Below are 24,522 nucleotides of genomic sequence, written 5' to 3' on the forward strand. Positions count from 1 at the left end.
CACTCAGTTTGACTACCCAGATAATGTAATAAATTAAACTCTGAACAATTGTTTCTATCCTGTAACATGCTGAAGGCTGATGACTCTCAAAAAGGCCTCGTTTGCTCTAATACACGTCATTTTTTTCCTGCATATGTCAACTAGTCTCATAAAAAAAATATGGTCTTTCTCCCCAAAAGACTTGCTTCACTTGTGGTTATCACAACTATCAAAATCCTAACACAAACTTTTATATCAAGAAAAGGAGAGTTTATTATTGCACCTACGTGCTGGATTAAATATTTACAGACTGAAAGTCTTTAGAAATGTAGAGAAAGCCAACTGAAATCAATGGAAAAACTGTCATTTAAATGGACTTTATTTCAAGACCTTGATCGAGGCAACACACTTAATTTCATCCAAAACAATCCTGTTATACCATTCAGCGACAATAAAATGCGACCTTAAAGTGGATGCTATTTATATAGACTTTCTTACTATTCCACACTGAAGGTAGGATGTGATGGAGACTCATCTGAAGACCCAGAGAGCAGACAGGAAGATAAAAGAAACCATAAAAAGCTATTCTTACAGGAACCAAATATTTCTGGAATCTGAGTTCACCTGCCTTATCTAAAGAACAGCAAATTTAGTTCTCTTTTTAATGTACGTGTGTGCCTCACACTTTCATTAAATAATTGCATAAAACTTTTTTTTTTAATAAATTCAACGTAGCCCTATAGCAAGTTGTGAAAACTGTCACTAAACAGTTCCAACATTTTTTATTTATGATTCCTATAGTCTGATTGCTGTGCAAAAACTAATAAAAAAAAATAATTAACTCCTGGTTCTCCAAACCCTAGTAGGGGCCTTCACAAATCACCAGGCTGATATTCACAGATATATCAAATCTTGCAATAGCACTTTGGTAGTATGAGACATGTAGACAAGTAAATTCTTCTCAAGATGAAGGTATCTCAAATCAGCTTGATAAAATAGCATGTTTGGATTCTCTATAAAGGGAATGAATTATTAGTTTACATTCTACTGTCACTAGGTATCTTTCCTTGCTCTTTGATGCTGGCAATTGGTTATTTCCCTGAGGCACTACAGTGATGCATTTACATGTCACCACATCCCTTGCTGTGCTGAATTGTCACTCCCAGATTCAACATGGCAGGCCAACGTAGAAATTCAAGCACATCTGAGGGCTGACAACTTCTGCCTTACAAATATCCTGCACTGCTCTCAAGTCATTGCAGGGTTTGCTCTGCTAAATAAAAATAAAACTCCAGTTCCTATTAGCTGATGGTAATGGAAGGGAAAGGGGGATAGGGTTTTCCTTAATTTCAGTGAGTACATAGGATGGAGCATTAAGATCAAACACAGCATCTTTTCATGACCTCTTAATTTGGCATCACAAATCAGTGACACACAAGACGACTTAAGACCCTGGCCACAGGTCACATTAAAGAAGTTTCTAAAGGTGTGACCTGAATCTAGCAGTAGGTAACCACTGGTGGCCAGGATACTATAGCTATTTGCAGGATGCTATAGCTCGTTTTCTCTCCTCTTAACTACTCCCTCAGTCAGATAGTTGGTAATTCTTAATAGATTTCGCTTACTACTACTTGTCCCATCTCCTCCTGCATCTACATACACTCTTAACAAGCACAAAGTCTTTCAACAAGGACCTTCGCCATCCCAGGTATCAACAGGTCAAATATCCTCCTGTGAAGGACAATTCCCCTTCTGCTTCTTGTAAATGTGGCTCCTACTAACATATTTTCCTGTCCCTAACTACTTGCCCAAGAAGCAGGAGTAACTGCTGTACAATTTCTCATAATGGGCAGTCTGCACTACTTTTATGCTGAGAAGACAGCTAGTAAATAGGGCAGATCTTTAGATTATTACTTTAAAGCATTTTCTGAGGTTTCCCAAGGGTCCAGCCCTATGACCATGACAGTGGTAATTACAGAAATTTGACTTCTCGTAACCTCTTGCAATTAAAACCAGTGATCACTTCAGAGAACAAAGAAAAGATCCCCTATCATTTCTCCCACACTTAATGACCTAGGGCAGAAAAAAAAAATCCACAACAAAAACCGCCACAACATGCCATCAGGGACAGAAGAAACCCCAGAGAGAAGATAGGTAGCCTGTCCAAATAGATAGGGCTACCATGTAGACAGGTTAAGTATCAGCCAATATAAAAATGGAATTGTGAAGGCAAGTTCCAGTTCAAAGAGACAGGCTGCCTCGTTATCTTGAGATGTCTTCTCAAGGGGATTTACTGCAAGTCTGACAACTGCAAATGAGTTACAGAAAAGAACAGGCGGAATGATAATCACAGCCACCACCCAAGAGTACGATACATACTACGGTATTCTGTTATTGACAACCTGTAGTTTCTTCCTCGGACTTTAAATGCAGCTGATTTGGGACCATTATTTATATGGATGAGGAACTACTTCATAAGAGGAAATCTATGCCTCCAAAGCTGATGTGTCATTCTTCTACTTGTGTGAAAGATGTCAACAATAAAAAAACCAAAGCTGATGGGTGTGAAAACCCTTAAGTTTGGCTCACTGACTGTGTGAACATTCACAAAGGCACAGAGAATGAAGCAGAGACTGAGTGCTGAAGTCTTCCTCCCTTTTGGAGGCAAAACCTAGTGCCTCTGAGCATTAATGGCTTTCTAATCCCAAACCAGCCAGTTTGTCCTCAAAAATCTTTTGTTAGGAGACAAAGGTATTTTGGGGACTAACAACGCAGAACCATCTCTGGTGATCTCCAGCTTGTGGGGAGGGAACACAAGTACACAACACATTGTTGGAAGAAGCGATTCCAAGTCCATGCTATATTTAGTTATTCTTCTGTGCTCTTCCTTTTATTGCATTTCCACTCCTGACAACCTTAGCAACTACAGAGATGCAAAGCAGAGAAGCTTGCAGGTCCCCGGGGATATGGATTGTTGCTTGAAAACCTCAATGAACTTTGAGTAAAAGCATTTAGTGTAGAGGAAGTCTGGCAGGCAAAAGACTGCATTTAGCAAGAACAAGTTATTTTAATTTGAGTAAGTAAATTGCTAAGGAGTTGGGAAGAGCAGGAAGATGGGAGAGGGAGATCAGCCTGTGAAAGCTGGAATTACCTGAGAGTTGCTAAAGGATGGAAAGAGCTGTGATGGAAAAGATGTTGGAAAACAGATTTAGAGGGGCTGTTTCCTATAGAAGGATGTTATCTAAGATTATGAGGCACTGTGAGTGTGACAACCTTTCCATGCACTTTGCATACACAAGCATCACAGACACAGCACATAGCAGCTCATAAATCTTGCAAAATGCAGTACAGCAGCCAGCTTTAGAAAACTATTGCGTTAAAATCATCACTTCTGTGAGGGAGATTGAAAGATGGGGGCACATCCCTGCTACCTTAAATTGACGGAAGGAGCAAGATTCCTAGACCTTCGATCTAGCATTGGCTGAATCAAGTATTGTGATAACAGGGTTTCATTGCTTGGGGCCACGTTATACCCAGACAATACCCTTCAGAGAAAAAGCAGATTACAAAGTTTTTCTTTTCCCCTTTAGGAAGGCCTTCCCATTACCCAGCTGGCAAAACAACCAGCTGTTTAATGACCTAAGCAGCAGACCAGGGCTCTTTGCTCCCCTTCGAAAGTAAGCTGAGGGGAAGAGCAATTTAACACAGTTCGTAAGATTTGTGCCTTAGAGTCCTGAGTCAGAGCAATCAAACTTGAGGTTATTAAAGCAAAGTCTCTCAGTCCCAGGCTAGGGGATCATCCTGGAGGCAGTTTTGACTGCTAGCAACACAATTCAGGACTTCTCACCCATTCCCTTTCCATTTTCCATTTCCCTGTACATTCAGCCTCACCCTAGGCAGGGAAAGTGAGGAAAGGAAGGACTTCTTGTGGTCTTCTGGTTTGCTTTGTTGTAGCTTCAGTCTGTTTATACACAATTGATACAAACTAGAATATGTCATGAGACCCAGAACCAGTTTCACCTCCACATTCTCCAAAGACACAGTATTAGCCAAAAGGCGTATATCAAAGCAAGGTGCAGCAGTGAGGCACAAGTTGAACAAAGAGCTAAATTATTTACAGTTTGTCAAGGCTGCATGGGTGTGTACTGTTCTCACAAAATAAAATGTTCTTTATTTTGCTCATGATATATTTAAATATATCTGTAATTTTGGACATTATTAGGTGTAAAGTTACATTTACGTGTTATGTTAGTAGGCTGGATAAGGCCATAGTTCTTTTTGCTTTACCTCTACCATCCCGTATTTAGACACTAGTACCAGGCCAATGGTTCTCAACTCCCAATACACTGAATATAAGGGGCAGCACAAAAGGAAAGCATTTCCAATAATAAAAGAAATATTTATTCCTCTCTATAATACCAAATCAAATAGCAGAATAAAATTTTGCTACTACTGTGTGTGACAACAGTGATGAAGAATGGTTCAGAAAATAAGATTTTATCTGAGTTAACCAGGAAAAAAAAGTCTCTATGAATTCTATCACACCATCAAAAAGACACATTTTAATATTGGAAAAGGAATTGAAAAGTTTCTCCAAACAAATTCTAATACACCTGGGAAGTCAGAGAAATGTATTAATTTCCACATGTGTCTTTCAATAACCGTCACCACAGCAGACAACGCTGGCTGGCGTTAGCCTCAGCAATTTCATTTTAACAAGCTAATTATGCCCATAGCTATCTAAATCTGAACTCCACTCATTCAGTGCAGCCAGCAGCATCAACAGCATGAAAGTAAAGAAGGAAAGCATACGTTATTGTTTCTTACCACAGTATAGATCTGAGGTTTGCGTCTCTTTGCCAGGTCAATTATATTGACTCCGTTGTAATAAAGGTTCTCAATGCATCCATGGAAATTTTTCCTCTGAAAGGTTCCTGGTTTGCCCGGGACAGGAATCCCTCCAAAACTGAGCTTTTGGAAAGAATAAGAACAGTATTTAGTTATCACCCCAAAAGCAAGAGGGCTGAGTCCCCCTCCATGCAGCCAGCCGGGATATTATTTAAGAACCAAGTCACAATAACAGCATCACCTTGGAGCATGGAGCAGGGCCTGGCTGCCCAACAGAGCAATTACAGGCTGCAGAGCTTTACAGCTGTCAGGGAAACGCTGCTGCTGCAGAGAGCTCACTAATTTGGAAACAGCTTTTAAGTGCCTTGACACACCACTTCACCAACCTAGTACCATCAAGCCCCCCACCCAGGAACACCCAGCGCACAAGGTAACATTCAAATGGCCTCCAGCCCACAGCCCCCACTGGCCTGGAGGCTGCCACCCAGCAGCGGACCACAGCGGCCGGGAACTGCTGAGCAATGGGGGAATAAAATCATCCTGCCCACGGAGCACTGGGTTTACCTGTGAGCTGGAATCGCCCCTTTCCACCAAGCTTGTATCTGAACAGTTCTGGTTTCAGCTAGTGCAGGGTAGTATCACACACACAGACTACCCCATTTGCACCTTGCGAGTGTTTTCCCTAAATTTCACTGTGGTTTGGGTCTTTACAATATTTGTAGGGGGTACTTGGGACTGAGGAGTGTAATGGAGAAGTTCGGCAGGTTACACATTTAAACAAAACTTCTGCTCTGCTGTTGTCTAAGTACTGAAAGATTTTAGTATTGTGCAGATTACAACTCATCACTTAACTGGAGGGCTGAAAGCCCTGGGAGGACAAAAAGCCTAAGAAAATAAAGCTTCCAAAATCCATGGAGCATAATTACTTTAGATTCCTAAAGAAAAAAAAAAGAAAGGGAAAAAAAAAAGAACAAAACAAACAAATCCCACAACCCAAAAAACTTCTGATAATCCAATTTTCATTTTCCACATGACCCAGCTCATTTCTAATTAGCTCCACTGGCCTTTTTGGCAAAGTCTTACTGGTGGTACTGCTGGGTTTTTATTCATTTTTCCCATCACAGCCAGCAGCATCATGAGTGATATAATGCAGGTGGGGATCCTGCAGCCCCCACACTTCACAGTGCTTCCAGCACATCAGGAGCTGTGCTGCAATCCTGCTGCATCCACTGCAGCAAGGGCATGCACTGCTGTGCGGCACCACTTACACGCTGACGGCTGCTGGAACCTGGTCAGCCTTATCCCTCTGTCACAGCTCTGAACAGCTCCCCTCAGCTCATTATGACAAAAATAAAGGGAAATTTGGGGGTTATTTTTCCTCCCACCTAACAAGCTGGGATACATAAGCAAATGAAACCTCCCTGGATAACCTTGAAAGCACTTCTTTGAATACAAGTCCTTAATGAACTTGCACCTTAGTTGTATTAATTGATCACTTCAGAGAAATAAAGAGTGATCAGACTGCTACTTTACATCACTTACAGGTTTGTTATTGGCATGAATGCTTATGTGGTAGCAATGTTTTTTTCCAGTGAGAATCATTAATTCTTCCTTAAAACACCAGACTTTCCTTCTTTCATGTTCTATTCTCTAAGTCTCCTGCTTAGGGACTCTGTACTGGGTTTCAAAACCAGAAGAAAAATCAATACCAATTATACCACTCCATTATTAAGAAAACAGTTTCCTTTGTGATTGGCAATAATTTTAATTACCAAACTAATGGTTTTATTACCCTCAGTGAGGCCTTTAATCCCTGAAGTGTGCTGAGATAAACTTTCAGTAGACTGTATTGCTGTAATGTTCAACTGAAAGATTGCTTCAGTGTAAATAGAAAGAAAACACATTGTGTGAAAAACTAAGCACCAGGGGCCAGGACTGAGTGCCACAGAGGTCAGTGAGTGATGCTGATTTACACCAACTGAAGATCTTCTCTACCATGCTCCCTGTTTTGGAACATCTGGAAAAATGTTCCGCAAATTACATTGGAGCCTGAGTTTTCCCTAATTGGCATCAACCTTGTAGCAGGAAGCAAGGAATTTTATTACTTTGAAATTAGGAAAGCTGATGACTCAATCATTTGGCTTTTCTCAACTCCATTTGAAAAGTAGTTACAGCTTTGGCCCTTGCTAGTTCAGTCTGAAGCTGTTCCAGAATCTCACTGCTCAAATATGCTGTCCTTACTAAATGTGCTCGTGATTTGGTGCAGTGGTGCCAGGGGACAGGTACCACTCCTTCTACCCTGCTTTGTGAAATGCAAAGAAGGAAATTTCAGCTGGAACATGAGAGGAGCAGAGAGCAGGCACCTGCCACTGCCGAGCTGTCTGCATTTGTCCCTTGGGTGTGCTGGGAATTGATCCTTTCCAGAGAAATGAATCCGAAGTGCAGAGGGGAAACTTGTGGTCTCTTAAGCAATGAACCATGCCAGCTCAACGCATCCAGACAGAGTGATGGCTCTGACTGTGCAAGCATGACCCTGTGCCTTGTGAGCTAGCAAGACTTGGTAGACAAATGCATGGGGATAAAAATTAACATGGGTTATTTGCACTCAGGTGTGCATTGGTGAGGGAAACAGATGAGGAACTGCCTTGCATATGGATGTAAAAGTTTAAGGTATTTTATCAGCCATAAGCACTGAACTGCTGGAGTGATATAAACTGCACTCTGCCACACCTTGGCCTCATGACAGGGGATCATACCAGCCTCAGGTTTCGTGGGCAGCCAGGATGTTTCCTCTGCTCAGCCCTCTCTTGGCTGAGCTGCTCTGGCTCCCTAGACCAGTATACTCTGCATCGCAGCCCCAGATGTGAAGGGACCTGGGTCAGAGTTAGTTGTCTTGACAGTCATGCTGAGGGTCTTCCGTTCCTAGTGGCAAGACAATGGTCTTTACCTGCTCATCTTTATGTGGAGGGCTATAAACCGAGCAAGTGGTGGCTGCATAGAGGCACAACTCAGAGCTGGTATCCCCACGGTCATGTCAATAAGATGCAGGGATGGTGTGCAATGATCCCATTAAAATCATACTGGAGATGATGACACAGCACTTCTCCGTACAGATTAGTGTGGTTGCTCTCTGAAGATTTGACTAGAACCCAGGCTATACCTTTGAGTTTAGCTCAAAGTCTGCTGTACTCTGAAGTGTAAGCATAATCCAATGCATATTTGCCCAGAGACTAGCCATTTTCTGCGACTGTCGTACACAGAGTTGCACTGACGTAGTCCATGTTTGTTAACCATGAAAGGAGCTCTCTGGGAAGGATATATTACATAAATATCTTTGCTGGGTGGTGGTTTTCCATCACATTCATCTTATACCAATTCAGCCTCATCTCCCAGGTTATAACCTAAAGGGCTTCACACACCTCATAATCAATATCCAAGTGATCTGAATCCCCCTTTGTTCGGAAATGCTGGGTGTGCTTGTCCACCGTGAAGTTCACTTGCTTGTTGAAACGCTCTATGAGAACTGAGTGCCAGTGCTGATCATCCAGGAGGCTGCCCAGGGTGACGGATGTGTGGCTGTTACTGAAGTGCAGGTTGGAGTCCCCTGGAGAGGCAGAGACAGGCAGAAGACACCAGAATTACCTCCAGGCCCTTAACTGAAGCGTGGGGACTTAAGGGGAGCATAGAGCAGCGCTCCTAGATGCAAACTAGAGCTCTGCCCGTCAGAAACAGACCCTTGTCAAAGCTTGCCTTAGATTCTTTGGGTCTCTTATTCATATATCTGTGTATACATACGCACATGCACACATACACACTTTTTTTCCCCCCTGAAATCCTTATGATAAGCCAGGAGGTTTTCCCGATGCTGCACCCATACATTGCAGCACACAGGGGATCGCCACTCTGCCTGTGCCCTTGGTTCTGCTATGCATTTGAGGCCCTGGTGTTTTAAGAGCTCCCTTCAGGTTGCACCAAAATCCCCTGTCTATTCACATTAACAGATCACTCCTGACACTTCAGTTTCGACTATGTACTTTTTGTATTTTAACAAGAAAATTGCATCTGTCCATTTTCAGACAAAAAAAGCCACAAGTCAGTGAAGCAACATGAATGCGAGTGTTTTGTTCAGCTCAAAAAGATTCTTAAACCTGGCCTAAATCTCCAAAAGTTTAGATCAAGAGTCATAAAAATATTTAGGCCCTAACCCTGGTGATTTCAAGCACTCTTCTGTTTTCCAGTTGGCTACACGTCTGAACACTTCAGAGCCTCTCACTGAAAGGGAGTATGTGTCCTTTTTTTATATTCCAGCAGAATGGAGAGAACACATACTCCAAAACTGTCAGGCAAGATGCAAGCAGATTCAAGAACAGACATCAAAACCCTTGCCCATGACATATGAATGCACACAGAGGACTAGAAATGGCTAAAATCTGTACTGCTGAAAGAAAAAAAAAATCTTCTTATCTCAGACTATGAGACTATTCACAACATCATTTCCTCTGGAAGAAGTAACATAATATAATTAACTATAGTATATTCTTATCTTAGTATGAAACATTTGTAAGAGGACTACAAATCCATAGAGTCAAAGAATCCCACATTGAGAGGCTCAGGAAGTAGCTACTTGGTCCAAGTAACATCCAAATACCAAATCAGAAAAATGCTGCATTATCATTTCTAAACAAAAAGAAAGAAAATACTAGCTGGAGACTAAACAATTAAGGAGGTTATGTAAGAATGAAATCCAAGAGCTGTGGAAAATTGTTACTAACATTTAAACCAAACATAATTAAGTAGGAAGGAAAAAATGCAGAAAGAATTATCTACAAATTCTGTTTTAGTACCTCCACTTTTCTCTGACTAGTTTATGATTTCTTTTAATTACCCAAGTCACAAACAGGGGACTGAGATACCACACCATTGCCTGCTTTATCTGTTCTAGACAAACTTCTTAGTGTCCTGGAATTGCTAGTCTGACATCTGCCCCTGCTAATACTATACACTACTAGATGCTAAATCTCCCATTTTTATTAAAACCAGCCTTGGCAGTCTAAGCACCACGTACATGAACTGCAAACAGCTCAGATTACTTTATCGAGCAAAGTTATTAAGATTGAGAGTGGCAGTGAAAAATGTGGACCTTAATTCCCTCCCCTCCTTGCCCACACCCTCATGGTAAACAATGGGAGGGCTTTTGGTTCACCTTCCCATCTGGATGGGCCACTGAGGCTTTCAGACCAAGTTCAATACCCAGACAGGGTAAGTGCAGCTCCTGTGCTGACCGAAGTACAGCAATGCAGGCGTGGAAACTTCTGCCCAACTCAAACCCCTCAGTATGAGAAACGTGAGTTGGCAGGGACTGCTGAGGCCAGTACCACGGGTCACCCACAGATGAAGCTAATGAAGATTTTGCAATAAGGCTGGGAGAGGGGGTATGATCACTCCTACTACGGTAGCTCCTGCCATTATCAAAGTGCTTTAGTGCATTCACCAGGAAAAAGCAAGCATCCTTCTACAGAAAGAAATTAAGCCAGCCTTTCATCTGTCCCTCTGATCCAATATAATCACACAGTGATGGCCTTCCAGATACTCAGTTTTCAACTGAAACCATCTCCAGAAACAAAGCAATACAAGTGTGCATAATGTTTTGACCAGAGTATTTTCATTTAAGTTCTGTATTCTCAGCTCAGTTCTGATCACAGAATGGAAAGAATAAGATACAAACCAAAAATAAACCTTCTGCACTCCAAACCAAACTTCCTGGGAATGCTATTCTTAAAAATCATAACGATAAAAAACGAGGAAGGGGAAGAAAGTGAACTTTTTTTTTTTTTTTTAAATCACTGCTGGAATGTATCATCAAAGCTCTGAACTTCAAAAGTAGTCATTGAGCAGCTCAGCCTTGGTCGGCACTAGTTAGAAGAGCCAGGTCTCTTCTTGGCTCAGCTATCATGTCCTGCATGACATCAGTCAAGTCTATTCTCTTTTGCTTCCCCCTCCACCTTCTCTGACCAGCATTTAAGCTGTGAGCTGTCTGATGCACGCAGCATGTTTTGTTGATCTCAGCTGGAGTTTTTAGATACTGCCTAATATAAACAATAGATTTATAAAAGCAAACCAAGACAATGCTCGTTACAATAATATGTGAACCAATAACCCTAATTACCCTTACCCAGGTTGATGTGCAAGGAGAGCTTCCCTTTCTGCAGTTCCAAAGTAATGTAGTCTCCACGCTGTCCTTCTCCATGGAATAAGACTCCATCCCCCTGCATGCTCTTGAATTTCAAGGAAACCACATCTTTGAATGTGCTCATAAGCTTCTGATTGAACCTGTAGAGGAGTGAGCTTCTGCCATCGAAGTCTGCAATATCTGACTCTGGGAGAAAGAAGATGGAAAAATGAAAAGGAGGGGCAGCTTCAGGAGAGGGACTGTATTTTTTCAGGATCTTTTCAAATATCACTTGGAGCCAGGTATTCTCAGAAGCATACATCCACAGGATGTACATGGTATCTGGGCAACCACATTTCACTCATTTCCAGTCCTCTCCTGTCTGGGGAAAGGGAACACTAGGATAAAACCAGAACTCCTCTGCACTGCCCTCCTCTCTCTCATGCAAGACTGCTTTCTCACTCAACTTTTTAGAACAGAACAGGTGCCTTCCATCATACTCGGATCTCCAGAACATCCCCTGCCACATGTGCTGTTTGCCTGAAACACACCCAGGATGTTATTTATTACTTTGAACACTTCAGTTCTCGCTCCTCTTTTTGTAGCTTCACAAGCATCTGTCGAGCTGCTTCTGTGTGTCGGCCATGCCTGCATTCACCTCTGCATCCAAATAAGCAGCACCTTAGCCTCTGAGGGTTGGCTGCTTGTTTGTGATGGGCATTTATCAACCATGTTTCTGCATGCAAATTGACTAGGCTGGCAGGAATAGTCAAGCATCAATTCAAAAAGCTTTTGAAGGGATTTCATGGGAACTGGGCATCTAAACTGATTATACACCTTTGAAAATCCTATTAGAAACATATTTTCCCCTTCAGCCAGCCTCCAAAACCCAATCACTGTGATAGGAAACAAGCTTTCAATTCTTCAGTTGCAATTAATATTTCCTTTGGCAGCAGCAGCCTTTGCTTTATAAAGTGGTATTTTAAGCAAAATATATTTTTAATAAACTTAAAAAAAAATATATATATATATAAGCAGAACATTTCAGGTAGCTTTAAATACTTTTAACTAATACATTGTATTCAAAACATGTGACCAATGTATGTAAAATCAATTCCAATTTCTATCCAAATGCAATTTGGCATAAATTATGGATAAAATATCTACTTGTAAATAATAAATCTGTCAATTGGTATTTCCTGTTGTTAAGAAAAATATTAAGAATTAAAACCACCAGACGATGAAGAATCTGAGCAAGGGTTTACTAAGCTACATAGGTACTGGGATACATGCATAAAGACAAAGAATACCTTCATAGTAACTAAGAAGAAAGAGCATAGACTATCTTTGTTTGCAAACCATGTGTATTAATGATAATCCAAAGCTACCAGTTTTCCATTTTCTTTTGAAAAATAACTGAAAAGTCCATATGCAAAACAATCAAGACCTCCAGGTCAGCAACTGCATTGTCATTAAAGTTGGTGATTTAAGTCATCTAAGCTCCCTTGAGAGTTCTTCTATCCTTTTGAGCGTTAATGGTAGTTTCATTTGTTCCTCTTTAAAAACAAAAGTAATAAGAGTTGGTTTTTTTTTTTCTTTTTTTCTTCTTTAAACTGGGCCATTGATAACTTCTGCATGTCAATATGACAGTTTATACAGAAGTTTGATGGCACACTTACAAACTTGCAGGGAGCTCAAAATTTAAATTTGATGCGAAATTCTGTCACTCCAAAACTGATTCCATTCCAAATCAGAAGTCAACTGATTATTTCTTATGAGAATAAAACTACAAAGAAATTCAACCCTGGGAAAAATTCACTCCAGAATAAACTAAGACCAACTTCTTCTCTGTGATGCCAGAATTAGAACATGCTGTTTAGCATCATACGTGGAACAGTTGTTTGTTTAGGAAGTATCATGAATATGAAAGTATTCACGCCATCTGCTTTTACTGGTTTTTTACTTCTAAATTAGGTGTTCAGAAACAGCTCCTTAAGAATTGCTGATTTCTTTCTATTGACACCTTGACTGCCAGTTTCTATAAAGGGAATTAAATTCATAGTTTAGTTCTTATGAATTTCCCCTAGCTACATTAAATGCTTCAATTTGTTTAAAGTAAATTGCAAGTGTATCATAAAAATGGTTTCATTTTAACACAGGCAGGAATTAGAAAATAGCTTATAAAGAAGTTACAGTTTTTGATTTCCAGTGCATTTTGCAGTTAAAGTTGATTTTCCTCCAAGCTCTCAAAACCAAAGATACTGTAAGAGAGCTCTGATTCAATGTTGCCATAATAGCAGCCTTCTTTTCTTCTTCTTCTTAAGATCCAAGCCTTCAACCAGTCTGAATTCACACTTAAGTCCTTGTTTTAACTCTCCTCTAAGCCACAGCATAACACACAATTTCTTGAAGAGCTCTACCACTGACATTTACAGAGTATAACACAAAGGAAAACCTGTTTCTGAGAAGTTCTGCTTCACTAATTATCAGTTGTGAGTACACTGGCCAATAAATAGCTCCAAACAAAATGGGAATATGTCAAATAAATGCTAACACTGGCAGCCAAAAGTCATTAGTGGCAGTTTGCATGACAACAAATCGTTGGCTTCCTGTTAAAAATTGAAAGATATAGCACAATTCTAATTCAGTCACTCCAGAAAACCTGCTTGTTTGCTTAGTGTTTATTTAGTCCATGTTTGTCCATAATCCACTCGCAGGAAGAGAACAAGGATCAGAAATGTTACAAGTCTCAGCAAATCTGTAGGAATAATAAACTAAAACACAACATGTAGTTTCATTTTGCACTGTCTGCTGGTTTACTTATGCTCCCTGAAGACAGACTTCACTCAGGCTGGGTACTTTTCTACCCTGTCCTCATCAACAAGGCTACAAAACTCATCAAAAGTGAGATCGGGCAAAAGACGCTTCTTTCATGTTATTCCCCACTGACCAACAACTTAAGCAGATGCCTCTGCTGTAAATACATACAGAATCACAGAATTATTTAGGTTGGAAAAGACCTTTAAGATCATCGAGTCCAACCATAAACCTAACACTGCCAAGTCCATCACTAAGCCATGCTCCTAAGTGCCACATCTACACATCTTTTAAATACCTCCAGAGATGGTGACTCAACCACGTTCCTGGGCAGCCTGTTCCAAAACTTGACAACACTTTCAGTGAAGAAATTTATCCAATCTAAATCTGCCTTGGCACAACCTGAGGCCATTTCCTCTTGTCCTATCATTTGCTACATGTGGAAAGAGTCCAACACACACCTCACTACAACCTCCTGTCAGGCAGCTGTAGAGAGCAGTAAGGTCTCCCCCGAGCCTCCGATTCTCCAGACTAAAAAACCCCAGTTCCCTCAGCCACTCCTCATAAGACTTGTTCTCTAGACCCTTCACCATCTTTGTTGTTCTTCTCTGGACATGGTCCAGCATCTCAATGTCTTTCCTGTAGCAAGGGGCCCAAAACTGTATTCAAGGTGCAGCTTCACCAGTGCCAAGTACAGGGGGCAGGAGTACATACGTACATACGTACTCCTGCTCACAGGTGAAGAAGTTCCCATAAAATAGAAATCATTCATCAAGCTTTTATGAAATTCAGTAGAGAACCAGCACCCCTGGGGCCAGAACATGACATTCCATTTGCATTTCCTTTCCCAACACAGATCCAAACATTAAAGTCACTTGGGGGTGGGTGGAAACACAGGCAGTTAGTTGAAGATGGACTATCAGGTTAATTCAACATTTTTTTCAATTTTTTTTTTTTTTAAAAGGGAGAATGTGATCACAGAGCTCAACCTGTGGGACCAGCTGTGCTGAGAGGAGCCAGGCTGGAAGTAACGCGAGAGCACGGAGTTTACTTGTGCAGCAGTCTGCTCCTGGCAGCAGAAAGGATATACATTCTTATTTACAAAGACAGTCCTCCTAATGATTTTAGAAAAAGTAAACACTTACTTGACAAAGTTATTCCAAAATACAAAAATATCCTCTAGGAACAATTGCAATTTGAGACAGGAATTTTTGGTCTTGCATTTACATCAATGAACAGAAGCTTTAACTTCCTGCAGGAGGAGTAGGACTCTTCCTGGTCTGAACAGATATCTCTCCTGGCCAGTCATGCCCTACTGACTTGAGCAAGTCTAAAGCAACCTGACTTCCCTCTCCTTACCCCTCTCAGACATGCAATCCAAAGGATGAATGTGGATGAGCACTTCAGAAGTGACTGTTCTGCTGTGCGGTTTTATCCCTATCGCAAATCTATGTCTGCCTCTTGGTAAGCAATTGTTTGGGTATTTATCTTATGCAGTTGGTTACAAACACTACTGGTCAATGATCATCAGACATTAAGTGGTTCTCTGCAATGCGTTCTTTTCTATCTCACAGGAAGACAAAGGAGAGGATGGAGAAAGGTAGGGAAAAAAAGAAGAAAAAAAAAGAGACAGAGATGAAAAAAGATCCACTAAAAATATCATTTAATCAAAAAGCACAATACCAGATCGTATTCCCTGAAGCAATGACAGCAAAAGATGAGAAATCAGTGTCCTGAACTGCAAATGAAGAACTCGGCTCTCAAAAGCAGAAGATACTGTCTCACACCCTATCATTGCTTCTCCTGCGGTTTCCCAGCCTGTTCACTGCACATACACCTGATTCTGCTGATGCATTTTGAGCTGTTAACCAGTTATAGAATATGATCAGCATCTTCAATGCAGCTATAAATCTTATCCTATAAAAGCAATTGTGTCAGCAGATTTTTTTCCAACACTAAGCTAACAAGACTTTTCCCAAGTATAAAGATATACCCATTCCCCCCTCACTGCCCCCAGCATCAAAAGCAATTGGTTTACCATTTGTCTGAACACATCCTCTATTGCAGCTCTGGTTATCTGTTACAATCACACTGCTTCTGGAAACACGGCTGCAAAAGGACAGTGAGAGCTTACACATACCTCTGCATGGAAATTTCCATTTAACTCATCATAAATCCTTTTCTGAAAGGGAAACATCAACATATATTTTCAGATCAAGATCATCTCCTTCCTATTTCAGTACCTATTTTGAGGATGTGAGATGGAATCTTTACATGAATTTAAAATAAATGTAATTAACTTCCATTTAAATACATACTTTTTGTGTAAGAAAAAGTAAACAACAATTAGCATGTGTCATCTGTGAATTCCAGCTGATTTGACGGCCTTGGAGTGCTTTGTTGCACAGGAACTTTGATTGGTATGGGATAGGGTCAAGCACACTCATGTGTCTGAAAGAGCTTTACTGTAAAAATCATGGTTTTATGTTCCAAAGAAACAAAGTCAACTGGCACCCAATTAGAGGGTGAAAAGGAAAAGGTGGGGAGCGGGGGGAAGGAAAACAAAAAGAAAGATGAAAGCTGTCTTGTTTGACAGAAGTGTGGGGGATAAATTCATAGTAGTAAATTACTTCCAGCAGGAGCAATAAACAACAGTGAGTGCCATTCAGCAGCACAGTGCAATCACATGTTAAGTTAGCCACTTTGGCATCCACTGCACATAGCAGTTAATCACTGATATGATTCTTCAGTATTTTTTGTTACTGTGTCCTGGCAGAGTGTTTGGTGACCTACAAGACCTGATGCCTTCCACACGCTCCCTGCTAAACAGTCATCACTGAAAGCTGCATTTGCCAAAAGTTAGCACAAGGTTGTGTTCCTGGAACCTGTTCAGCAGAGCATGCCGCACAGGACACTCATACTCCAAAAATGAGAGATCAGAACCTTGCGCTGACCCAGGAGTATCACATTCACCTAACCTTGCCATCACAAAAATGCTTAAGCAGCAGCGAAGCCACAAACCTCTCCTACAGCTGTCATCTTCTGCTCAAATATGCAAGGTTAAAAAGGAGCTGATGTGAGCAGAGACCATCCAAGGAACCACAGGCTATTTTACACACCCTGGTGCATCACAGTGAGGTGCTCAGCTGCATGTTTGGCAGTAGTTCCAGGGTTTTAACAGATGTGCAGCAGCACATGAAATTCAGATGGCCTAAGCTGTCAGTGTCCCCAGACTTTTGTTTCAGCCAAACAATAAATGCTGCCACTCACACAAAAAAAGATCTCCAGCTTGTCTGTAAATGAAAACTTTACTTCTGCAGTTTTCTGCTCCAAATATCAATATAAAGCAACTCTGTTTTCAGATCAGGTGCTGTGCTTCTGAGGCAACATTTGCCTGAAAGTGGAATGGACAGCCAGTAGTTCAGCATCATCTGAATTTCAACATGCTTCTACAAGTAGGCTAAGAGGTAGGAATAACCCCGCAGTCACACTTGTATGTTTGTGCAGGATTTGCTTCATATGTGTTCCCCATGCACATGTTCTCTTTTTATCTTACACTTCAGGACTGGATCCAAAGCTAAAATGCTGGTGGAAATCCTTTCTTCAACTTCAGTGGACTTAAGATCAAAAACTTTGGGTTTGTTTACCTATAGAAGCCTTTAACTCATTCCAACAGCTTAAAGAGGATTAGGCATAACTGGGAATTAGGCGCTTACAGGTGAATTTATATCAGCTGCAGCCTTTGGTAAGGTAGGTGACTATAATGCTGTTCCTACTCCCAGTCTCATGTCCTTACTTTCATATAAACACAAACACTTGCATGAAGGGTCATCTCTTAGAGATGGTGCACATTGGGACATTTGTTCTTCTAGTTTCATTTCCTTCCTGGCTTGTCCAACAGCCTGTCTCTTGTGATTTTTATTTTTTTTGGATCATTTTTAAAAACTCTCTTCAAATGATTAATATATTTCTTGTGCCAGAATTGAACATGGTGGATGAGACTGTATGCTGTCAAACGTTACAAAATGCAGTTATGTAGGCGTATACCAGCTCAGGATCTGCTGCAGATAGCCTGTCAGTGTAACAGTAAAGATGACATTTTATAAATGATCAAACATCTTTTGTACAGTGCTGCAGCACCTGGGTTAGGAGTAGCCAAGACCGCAAAACTATATAAGCAAAACCTGTAGACAGGTATTGCTTGGCATATGTAATTTGCCAGGGGGAAATCTGAATGGCACATTTATATAAACGGAATGAATATTTCAACACTCTGTAAAACTTTTATGAATCCCTTTATTTCTTTTGTGGCTTGCTTCAATCTCATACCTTGATTCTGCACAACCATTTTTATTTCCTGTAACTGCAGGGTACAGGACAAAGATGAAGACCTAGATGAAGCTCAAGGAAACTCAGCCTGCAAGTGACTCTGAAGTCTTCTTTGTAACATAGAAGATACGACCACAATCTGACATGAAAGTAGTGCCCGCGTAGTATTTCACAGAGTAGCACCAAAACACATTCAGCTATAAAAGATTCAACCTTCAGTTTCAGTTCTATTTGTTGCACATCTGTTTAGACTATACTCTTCGCTGTAGAGGTTTGGTCATCATTAACAGAAGAAAGCTCTTTGAAAACAGATGAGACAGCTGCTTTGGTATGATGTCATCAAGTGCAGTTGGTTCCTGATTTATAGTTTTCAGTTTCCATGTCCACTGGTAGGGCTGGAAAAGGTCTCTTGCCCTAGTGACTTTCCATTCAGACCAGGCAGTTGCAGGTCTCCACTTAAATGAATGATAGTCCACAGTGCCTGAGCGTCAAAGTAGGTGGAGAAGCAGCATTTAAAAAAAGCTGAACGGATCTTCTAGACCTACACATAGATCTACACATAGACCATAACAAGGATCTTCCTGTGAAACCATGTGAATCAGTCCTACAACCCGAGTGTAGTGATGAGGCCACTAAGAGTCCCAGAGCTGTGACCCTGTTCAACGGGATTGTGTGAATCAAAAGGTTTAAGACAATTACTCATTTATTCCCAAATAGGAGTTTTTCTGCTTATTATCTTACAACCCATTTCTGCACCCAGCAGGAGCAGATGAGGACGTAAGCTAAATGGAGAGATGTACAAGTACAGTAGTGTCACATGATGGTGACTTGTGCCACACCATGTTGAACTTACTGGTAAAATGCTGTTATCCCCTGAACTCTCCACAGCAAAATCTCACCTGTGTCAAACAGTGTCTCAAGTCACACTTGACCATTTCAGAGATAAACCTACAGCCACCTGTAAAACAAATACCGGACTTGTGTTTCCTCATTTGTGGACCTGTTTTTGTTTTGTGCAAGGGAGTAACCTTGGGCCTTTTTCTTTACATTCACACTCTTCCATGGTGACAGGTCATACATCTGCAGCAGTACAATAACTATGTGCCCGAAATGCCCCAAAGGCAACATCTATAGGCTGCTCCAAAGCCCATGTGACAAAGCACTGCAGACCATGTCTTGGAGGATCATCACCACGCGTTATAAAGAGTGCCAAAGAAAACGCTCATGCAAAGGCAGCAGACGAGTTCTCTTCTCTCTGCAGCTATAAAGTCATCAGCCTCAAATAGCAGTACTAGCTGCACAATCCGCGGCACTTCCTTCAACAACCAGTTAACTTGCCTTAAAACCAAAAATGAACTATTTAAGCAAAAGGTGGTACCATTCCCAAATAAAGCCCTGCAAAAGATCCCAAGTAGCTTTGTGCCCTCCAGTGGAGCAGGAGGTTTTGCAGCATCTGACTGCCTTGCGCTAGCAAGCAGCAGCAAATTGCTCTCTGGTGGGCTCAGTTCTGAGAAAGCTTCAGCAGCTGAGCTAGATGGGCCAGCGCATCCCTGAGCAGAAAGGCATGAACAACTACTAAAAAAATAAATGATGGCTACATATTTCACATTACCTTTTAACTCGTAAAACTTGTGCTGGACCCCTCCCACAGCACTGACAGCGTCAACAAAAAACTCTTTGAGAAAATGTGCATTAAGATGTAGCCACTTACTATAGGAGCAGCCGAAGACCTCAACTCTCAGTCCTATTCGCCCACCGACATTCCACTTCAGAGGGATGAAGCGCAAGAAGCGGGCTTTCATGGAGTGCAGAAATTTGTGGTGAACCACACTGTCAGCATTGCTGTTCCCTGTGAAAACCTGGAAGGACAGAGAGCCTTGGTGAGACATTTAGCACTGACAGGTGAATGCAGCACTCTGAATTAAGGCTATGAACTGCCACCCCTCTTCCTGATTCTCAGTCTTATAAATTACTCAAAATTATTGAAATGGACTGTCAAGTTTTCTTTTAACTGCTGTGTCCCTTATGGAGGGAAAGGAGGGAGACAGCAGCACACAGAGCACCTCAGGGGAGTGGGGGGTCGTATACAGGGAGTTACAAAAGCAGGTTGTAGATAGGGATATTAGAGAAGCTGCTGCATAATTTCTCCAAAGCCAGGATATTCCTGCGCACCACAATACTCCATCAGCCCCTAACATACACACAGTCCCTTCAGCACAGTGAAGGATGGGGCCCAGTTTAGTCTTTGGTGCACTCAGGGCAGTAGAAAAAGATGGTCACAAGGCACTGAGGTTGGCCAGAGCCTGGGAAGACGAACAGGAAAGTGTACATCTGGATATGCCACAGAAAACTCAAGCAAGACACAGGAAGAGATGAAAGCCTGAGCCAGTACACGGGAGAGTCAGCATTTTGACTGTGTTTTCACCCAAGAGAGTTAAAGCTTGCAAACAATAATAATTTAACTTTTTTTCTTGCCTATTTGATTAATTGCCTGCAACTGCAAGCCAAAATTAATGGACTTACTTAGAATTATCACTTAACAAGAGGAAATTCTCTCATGGATGAAGAATGACTGCAGGATTTCAAAGACAAACCTGAAGACAAGCATCCGAGCTCTGATCCCGCCTGAAGAATTTCAATTCATCTTTACACCCTTACTGTGTAACATTGGTCTAGGTGTATCATAGACTTCCCTCAATCTTCAGAATATTTGAGTAACTCAGCTAGGATTTAAATTTGAAGCTAACAGTTTTGTGAAACATGAAAACCAAAGACAGAACTTAAAAAAATAATCTCACAGGAAGGCAGTATTTGTAAAAGAGGTCCTTCACTTTATAAATATAAAATTTCATCACAAAACGTTGTACCAGTTTTAAATGCTTCTGCAGCTCAAAAGCTGGCACCATTCACCTACGCAATGCAACTGCAAGCACAGATTGGAATAACCCCAGTAAAGTAGACCTACAATTCATTCCTGGTGGCCGAAGGATGAGTTAAAGAGATTGGGGGTTTCATCTCCACTCTGAAAAAAAGGACTAATTAGCAGCTGTTTAAATTTTTACTCAAATGCAAGCATTCCAACTTTTTCCCAAATGTTGTTAAAAATTCTGTAAAACTTCAAATTTAGTGTGCTCTTGTTTTACTAAGGCCAGCGTGCTATTGTTTTATTAGAACTATATTAAAAAAAAAAATAATCCTTGAACATTTCTAAGGCATAATACTTTGAAATCATACCATGCTTATTTCATTTCACCTTAAAAACTCTAACCTGGGAAAATTCTCTTATATGCAATAAGCCTTATTTTCCACCCAGTCATGAATGCAAAAGACAGCACACATCTCAATTCATAAAACATGCTTTGCAGGTGCATTTCATTGCTGGTATTGCTTGCCTCTGAAGATGAACAATTTTACTGAAATGATTTCTCACAACCCCAGTTACCTCAGTGAAAAACCACCCTTCAAAACATATGATCTGTAAAATTATTTTTATTAGGTGCTTATCAGGCTGAAAAGGGTATATAATTCAGCTATCCCAGCTGTCCCCAAAGCTTTGCTTATGCTGCATCTCTTCTGAACTTTTTATGCACAAGTTCTTGTTTTCTACAAGTATTCTGTGATGGTTAACTAACCTCTCACAAATTCAGCTATACTATATAATTAAAATTTTTTGGATGAGGATTCGTGCTGATCTTAATTCAAAGTTAACCACATCCAGCAGTTCAGCAGATCTGCCCATCAGATATGTTTTGAGGAGTGTCGCACGTAGCATGTCAAGATGTCCTGAGCTTATTCATATTGCTTTCCAGATAGGAGCCAAATTCAAATTCCAGCAGAGAGTATTTTAGTTTTTTTCCTCATATTTCAAGTGAAAAATCTTGTTGTTCTCAGTAATGAAACTGTCAGCAGAGAGTAAGTCTCACAGTCAGAGCTGTGGCAGCACTCACATTTTTATTAAGACACTCACGGATACATAAGATGGATAAACGGGAGTGTTGTTTTCCGTTTGTTTGCTTAGAAAGCTCATCCTCTTGATATCCCGTGATTATGTAAAAATCTCACCTTTCATAAGATAAAAAAGAAAGAAGGAAGAAAGAAGAAAAAGAACAGAGGGGGAGCAAAGAGTTTCCAGTCCTCCCAATTCTGAAGAAAAGCTTAAATGGAGTGACTAGAATGCAAGCGAAAGGTGAAAATTAAGAGACAAAAGAAAAAGTACACTTTAATACAGCAATACCGTGAAACAAGCATCTGTGTTGTTTTTTTCTCATAATACTCTCATACACAAGGCTGTCAATACTGCACATTGCATCACAGACCCACAAGGTAATCATTTTTTGGCTTATAAAAAAAAAAACATTCTGGGAGAAAGAGCAAGTTGAAAAGCACAGCACCTCTAGAAATATCTCCTTGCAATTACAAAGTAATGACAACCAGGTAATTTGCCAATATGACTGTGCGCTAAACAGCCCATGCATTACTGCTTGGAAAGCAGGCAGGAATGCAGCCTGTGCCGGCACACCGCGGCACTCTGTCATCAGCGGGCCCTCGTGGCCGCTGGAAAACCACCGAGGCAGTTCACAGCTACCTGTAACTCTTGCTGAGGGCAGTCTTGACTCTTCTGTCACGGGGCAAACCTGTAAAGACATTTTTTTGCAAAGCTTGCGCCAACCGCACACCCAAGCACAACGCGCGGGAGCGCCACCGCTGCTTGCACACGCAGAGGCAGTCCTCTGCCTCCAGGCAGATGGTGTGTACAGCACACTTCAGGGACTGCCTCTGCAATCAAAGGAGCTTTGCGGTTTTGCCGGATAAAACAGAGAAAGCTGTACCCCACCATCCACAAGCAGACCCAGGTGCCCACCCGCAGGCATCTGTGCTGGATAAGTTTCCTTCACGACACCCCATGGAAGAGCCAGAATTACCCACACCCAGCCTCCAAATCAGTTGATTCCAAGCCTGATGTGCAGCTATGTAAAAAATTTCCTTCCCACGTTGAAACAGTCATGTTGGTAAAAATAAACCCTTCAAAAGTCCAATACATCCCTTACAGCAGTGTTTCTCAAGCTTCTCTAATAACCAAAGACCCAATGAAACTTTTTGTAGGAAAAAAAAAATAATCCACAGGCAATGCTGTACCCATCGATCTGCGCCTATGAGATGGTTTTGCATGCAGCTGGCACACCACTGCTTGCTGCTAACTGCAGGGCATCACTGTGTATGCCTTTAGGATTGCTTTGATTTTCACTTCCAACTCCCACTGCTATACAGATCACCTTCCAATGTTTTATGGACCACCTGTGGGCTGTAGACCATTGATTGAATAACACCAATTGCCACAGATGGTCACTTGAAAACTTAGATCCACAGCTGACACAGAAATAATCCATCCATTAAAGAAGGTGAAACAAGGATGCAGTACCAGATTCCGTAGCCCTGGAGGTTCAAATATTGATTAACAGTAAACTTATGGGTGAGAATGGCAGAAATACTTCCTCTTGAGAAACGGCCTCTATTACAACTTGTTGTTGATAGGGATTAATTCACAGGAACAAAACAACAAGCTAGCAAAGAAAACAGAGCACCCACATGCCATTTCCCATGCAACACAGTTGCTCTAGGAGGGAGCGTAACGCTGAAATCTGTGGTTTCTTACAAGCACTGTAAACAGAACAGACTGATGGTTTACTTGGGAAATTCTGTTTCTGGCATTCTATGGGGCTTATAAATCAAAAAGCTCCATTAGCACCAAATATTGCCACCACCTTCTTGAAGGCAAAAGCTTTTCCCTGGTGCTAGCGGCTGTAAGGTTAACAGCTTGCCACAGGCAGGGCTGCCTCTCGGACCAAGCTTGTTTGACGATGCCTGGCTGCGCGATGCCGCGCTGTGACACAGAGCGTGGCACCACAGTAATATTTTATGAGGCTTTTTTTATGAGCCAGCAAAGGCAGGTCCCACTGGCAGGCAGAGGTGAGGTAAGAACTGCTGCAATGGTTTGGAGCAGGGTCCAACCAGCCCCGTGCTACCTCTTCGGCACGTAGGGAAGAGTAAGAGCAAGACAAGCATATACAACACTTTTCCCAATGGTCAACCCACCTGGTTCATGGGTTATACTGAAGTGGAACAAAATAGAATTCCAGTTTAGAAGAAAAAGAAAACTTTCAAAGAAGTTTAAATCTCAAACCCACCGTCATTACTTGGAATTTGGATGTATGACTCCCTCAGGAAACATAACAATTCAAATGAATGGGCTGTTTATATAACTCTACCATTCAGGGGGATCCCCAAAGCTGTTCAAGGGCAGTTCAGGAAAATGTCAGCAACTGTGGTGAAACATGACAGTTGTTTAATAACCCTGCAGACACACATTTGTTTCTCTACCT

General features: G+C 41.3%; 1 protein-coding gene across 1 annotated transcript in view; it reads right to left on the bottom strand.

Annotated features, from left to right (window-relative positions):
- The window catches only part of CNTNAP5 (contactin associated protein family member 5), a 216,236-nt gene that overhangs the window by 144,845 nt on the left and 46,869 nt on the right, over positions 1–24,522 (bottom strand). Inside the window, exons 2-5 of the mRNA XM_075028728.1 lie at positions 19,854–20,001; positions 11,000–11,203; positions 8,247–8,431; positions 4,807–4,950 (exon numbers count right to left, since the gene is read on the bottom strand). Of these exons, the coding sequence (XP_074884829.1) occupies positions 4,807–4,950; positions 8,247–8,431; positions 11,000–11,203; positions 19,854–20,001 (681 nt within the window). The remainder of the gene's footprint in view (positions 1–4,806; positions 4,951–8,246; positions 8,432–10,999; positions 11,204–19,853; positions 20,002–24,522) is intronic.

The sequence above is a fragment of the Buteo buteo genome, chromosome 5 (assembly GCF_964188355.1).
Source record: "Buteo buteo chromosome 5, bButBut1.hap1.1, whole genome shotgun sequence".
Classification (NCBI taxonomy): Eukaryota; Metazoa; Chordata; class Aves; order Accipitriformes; family Accipitridae; genus Buteo; species Buteo buteo.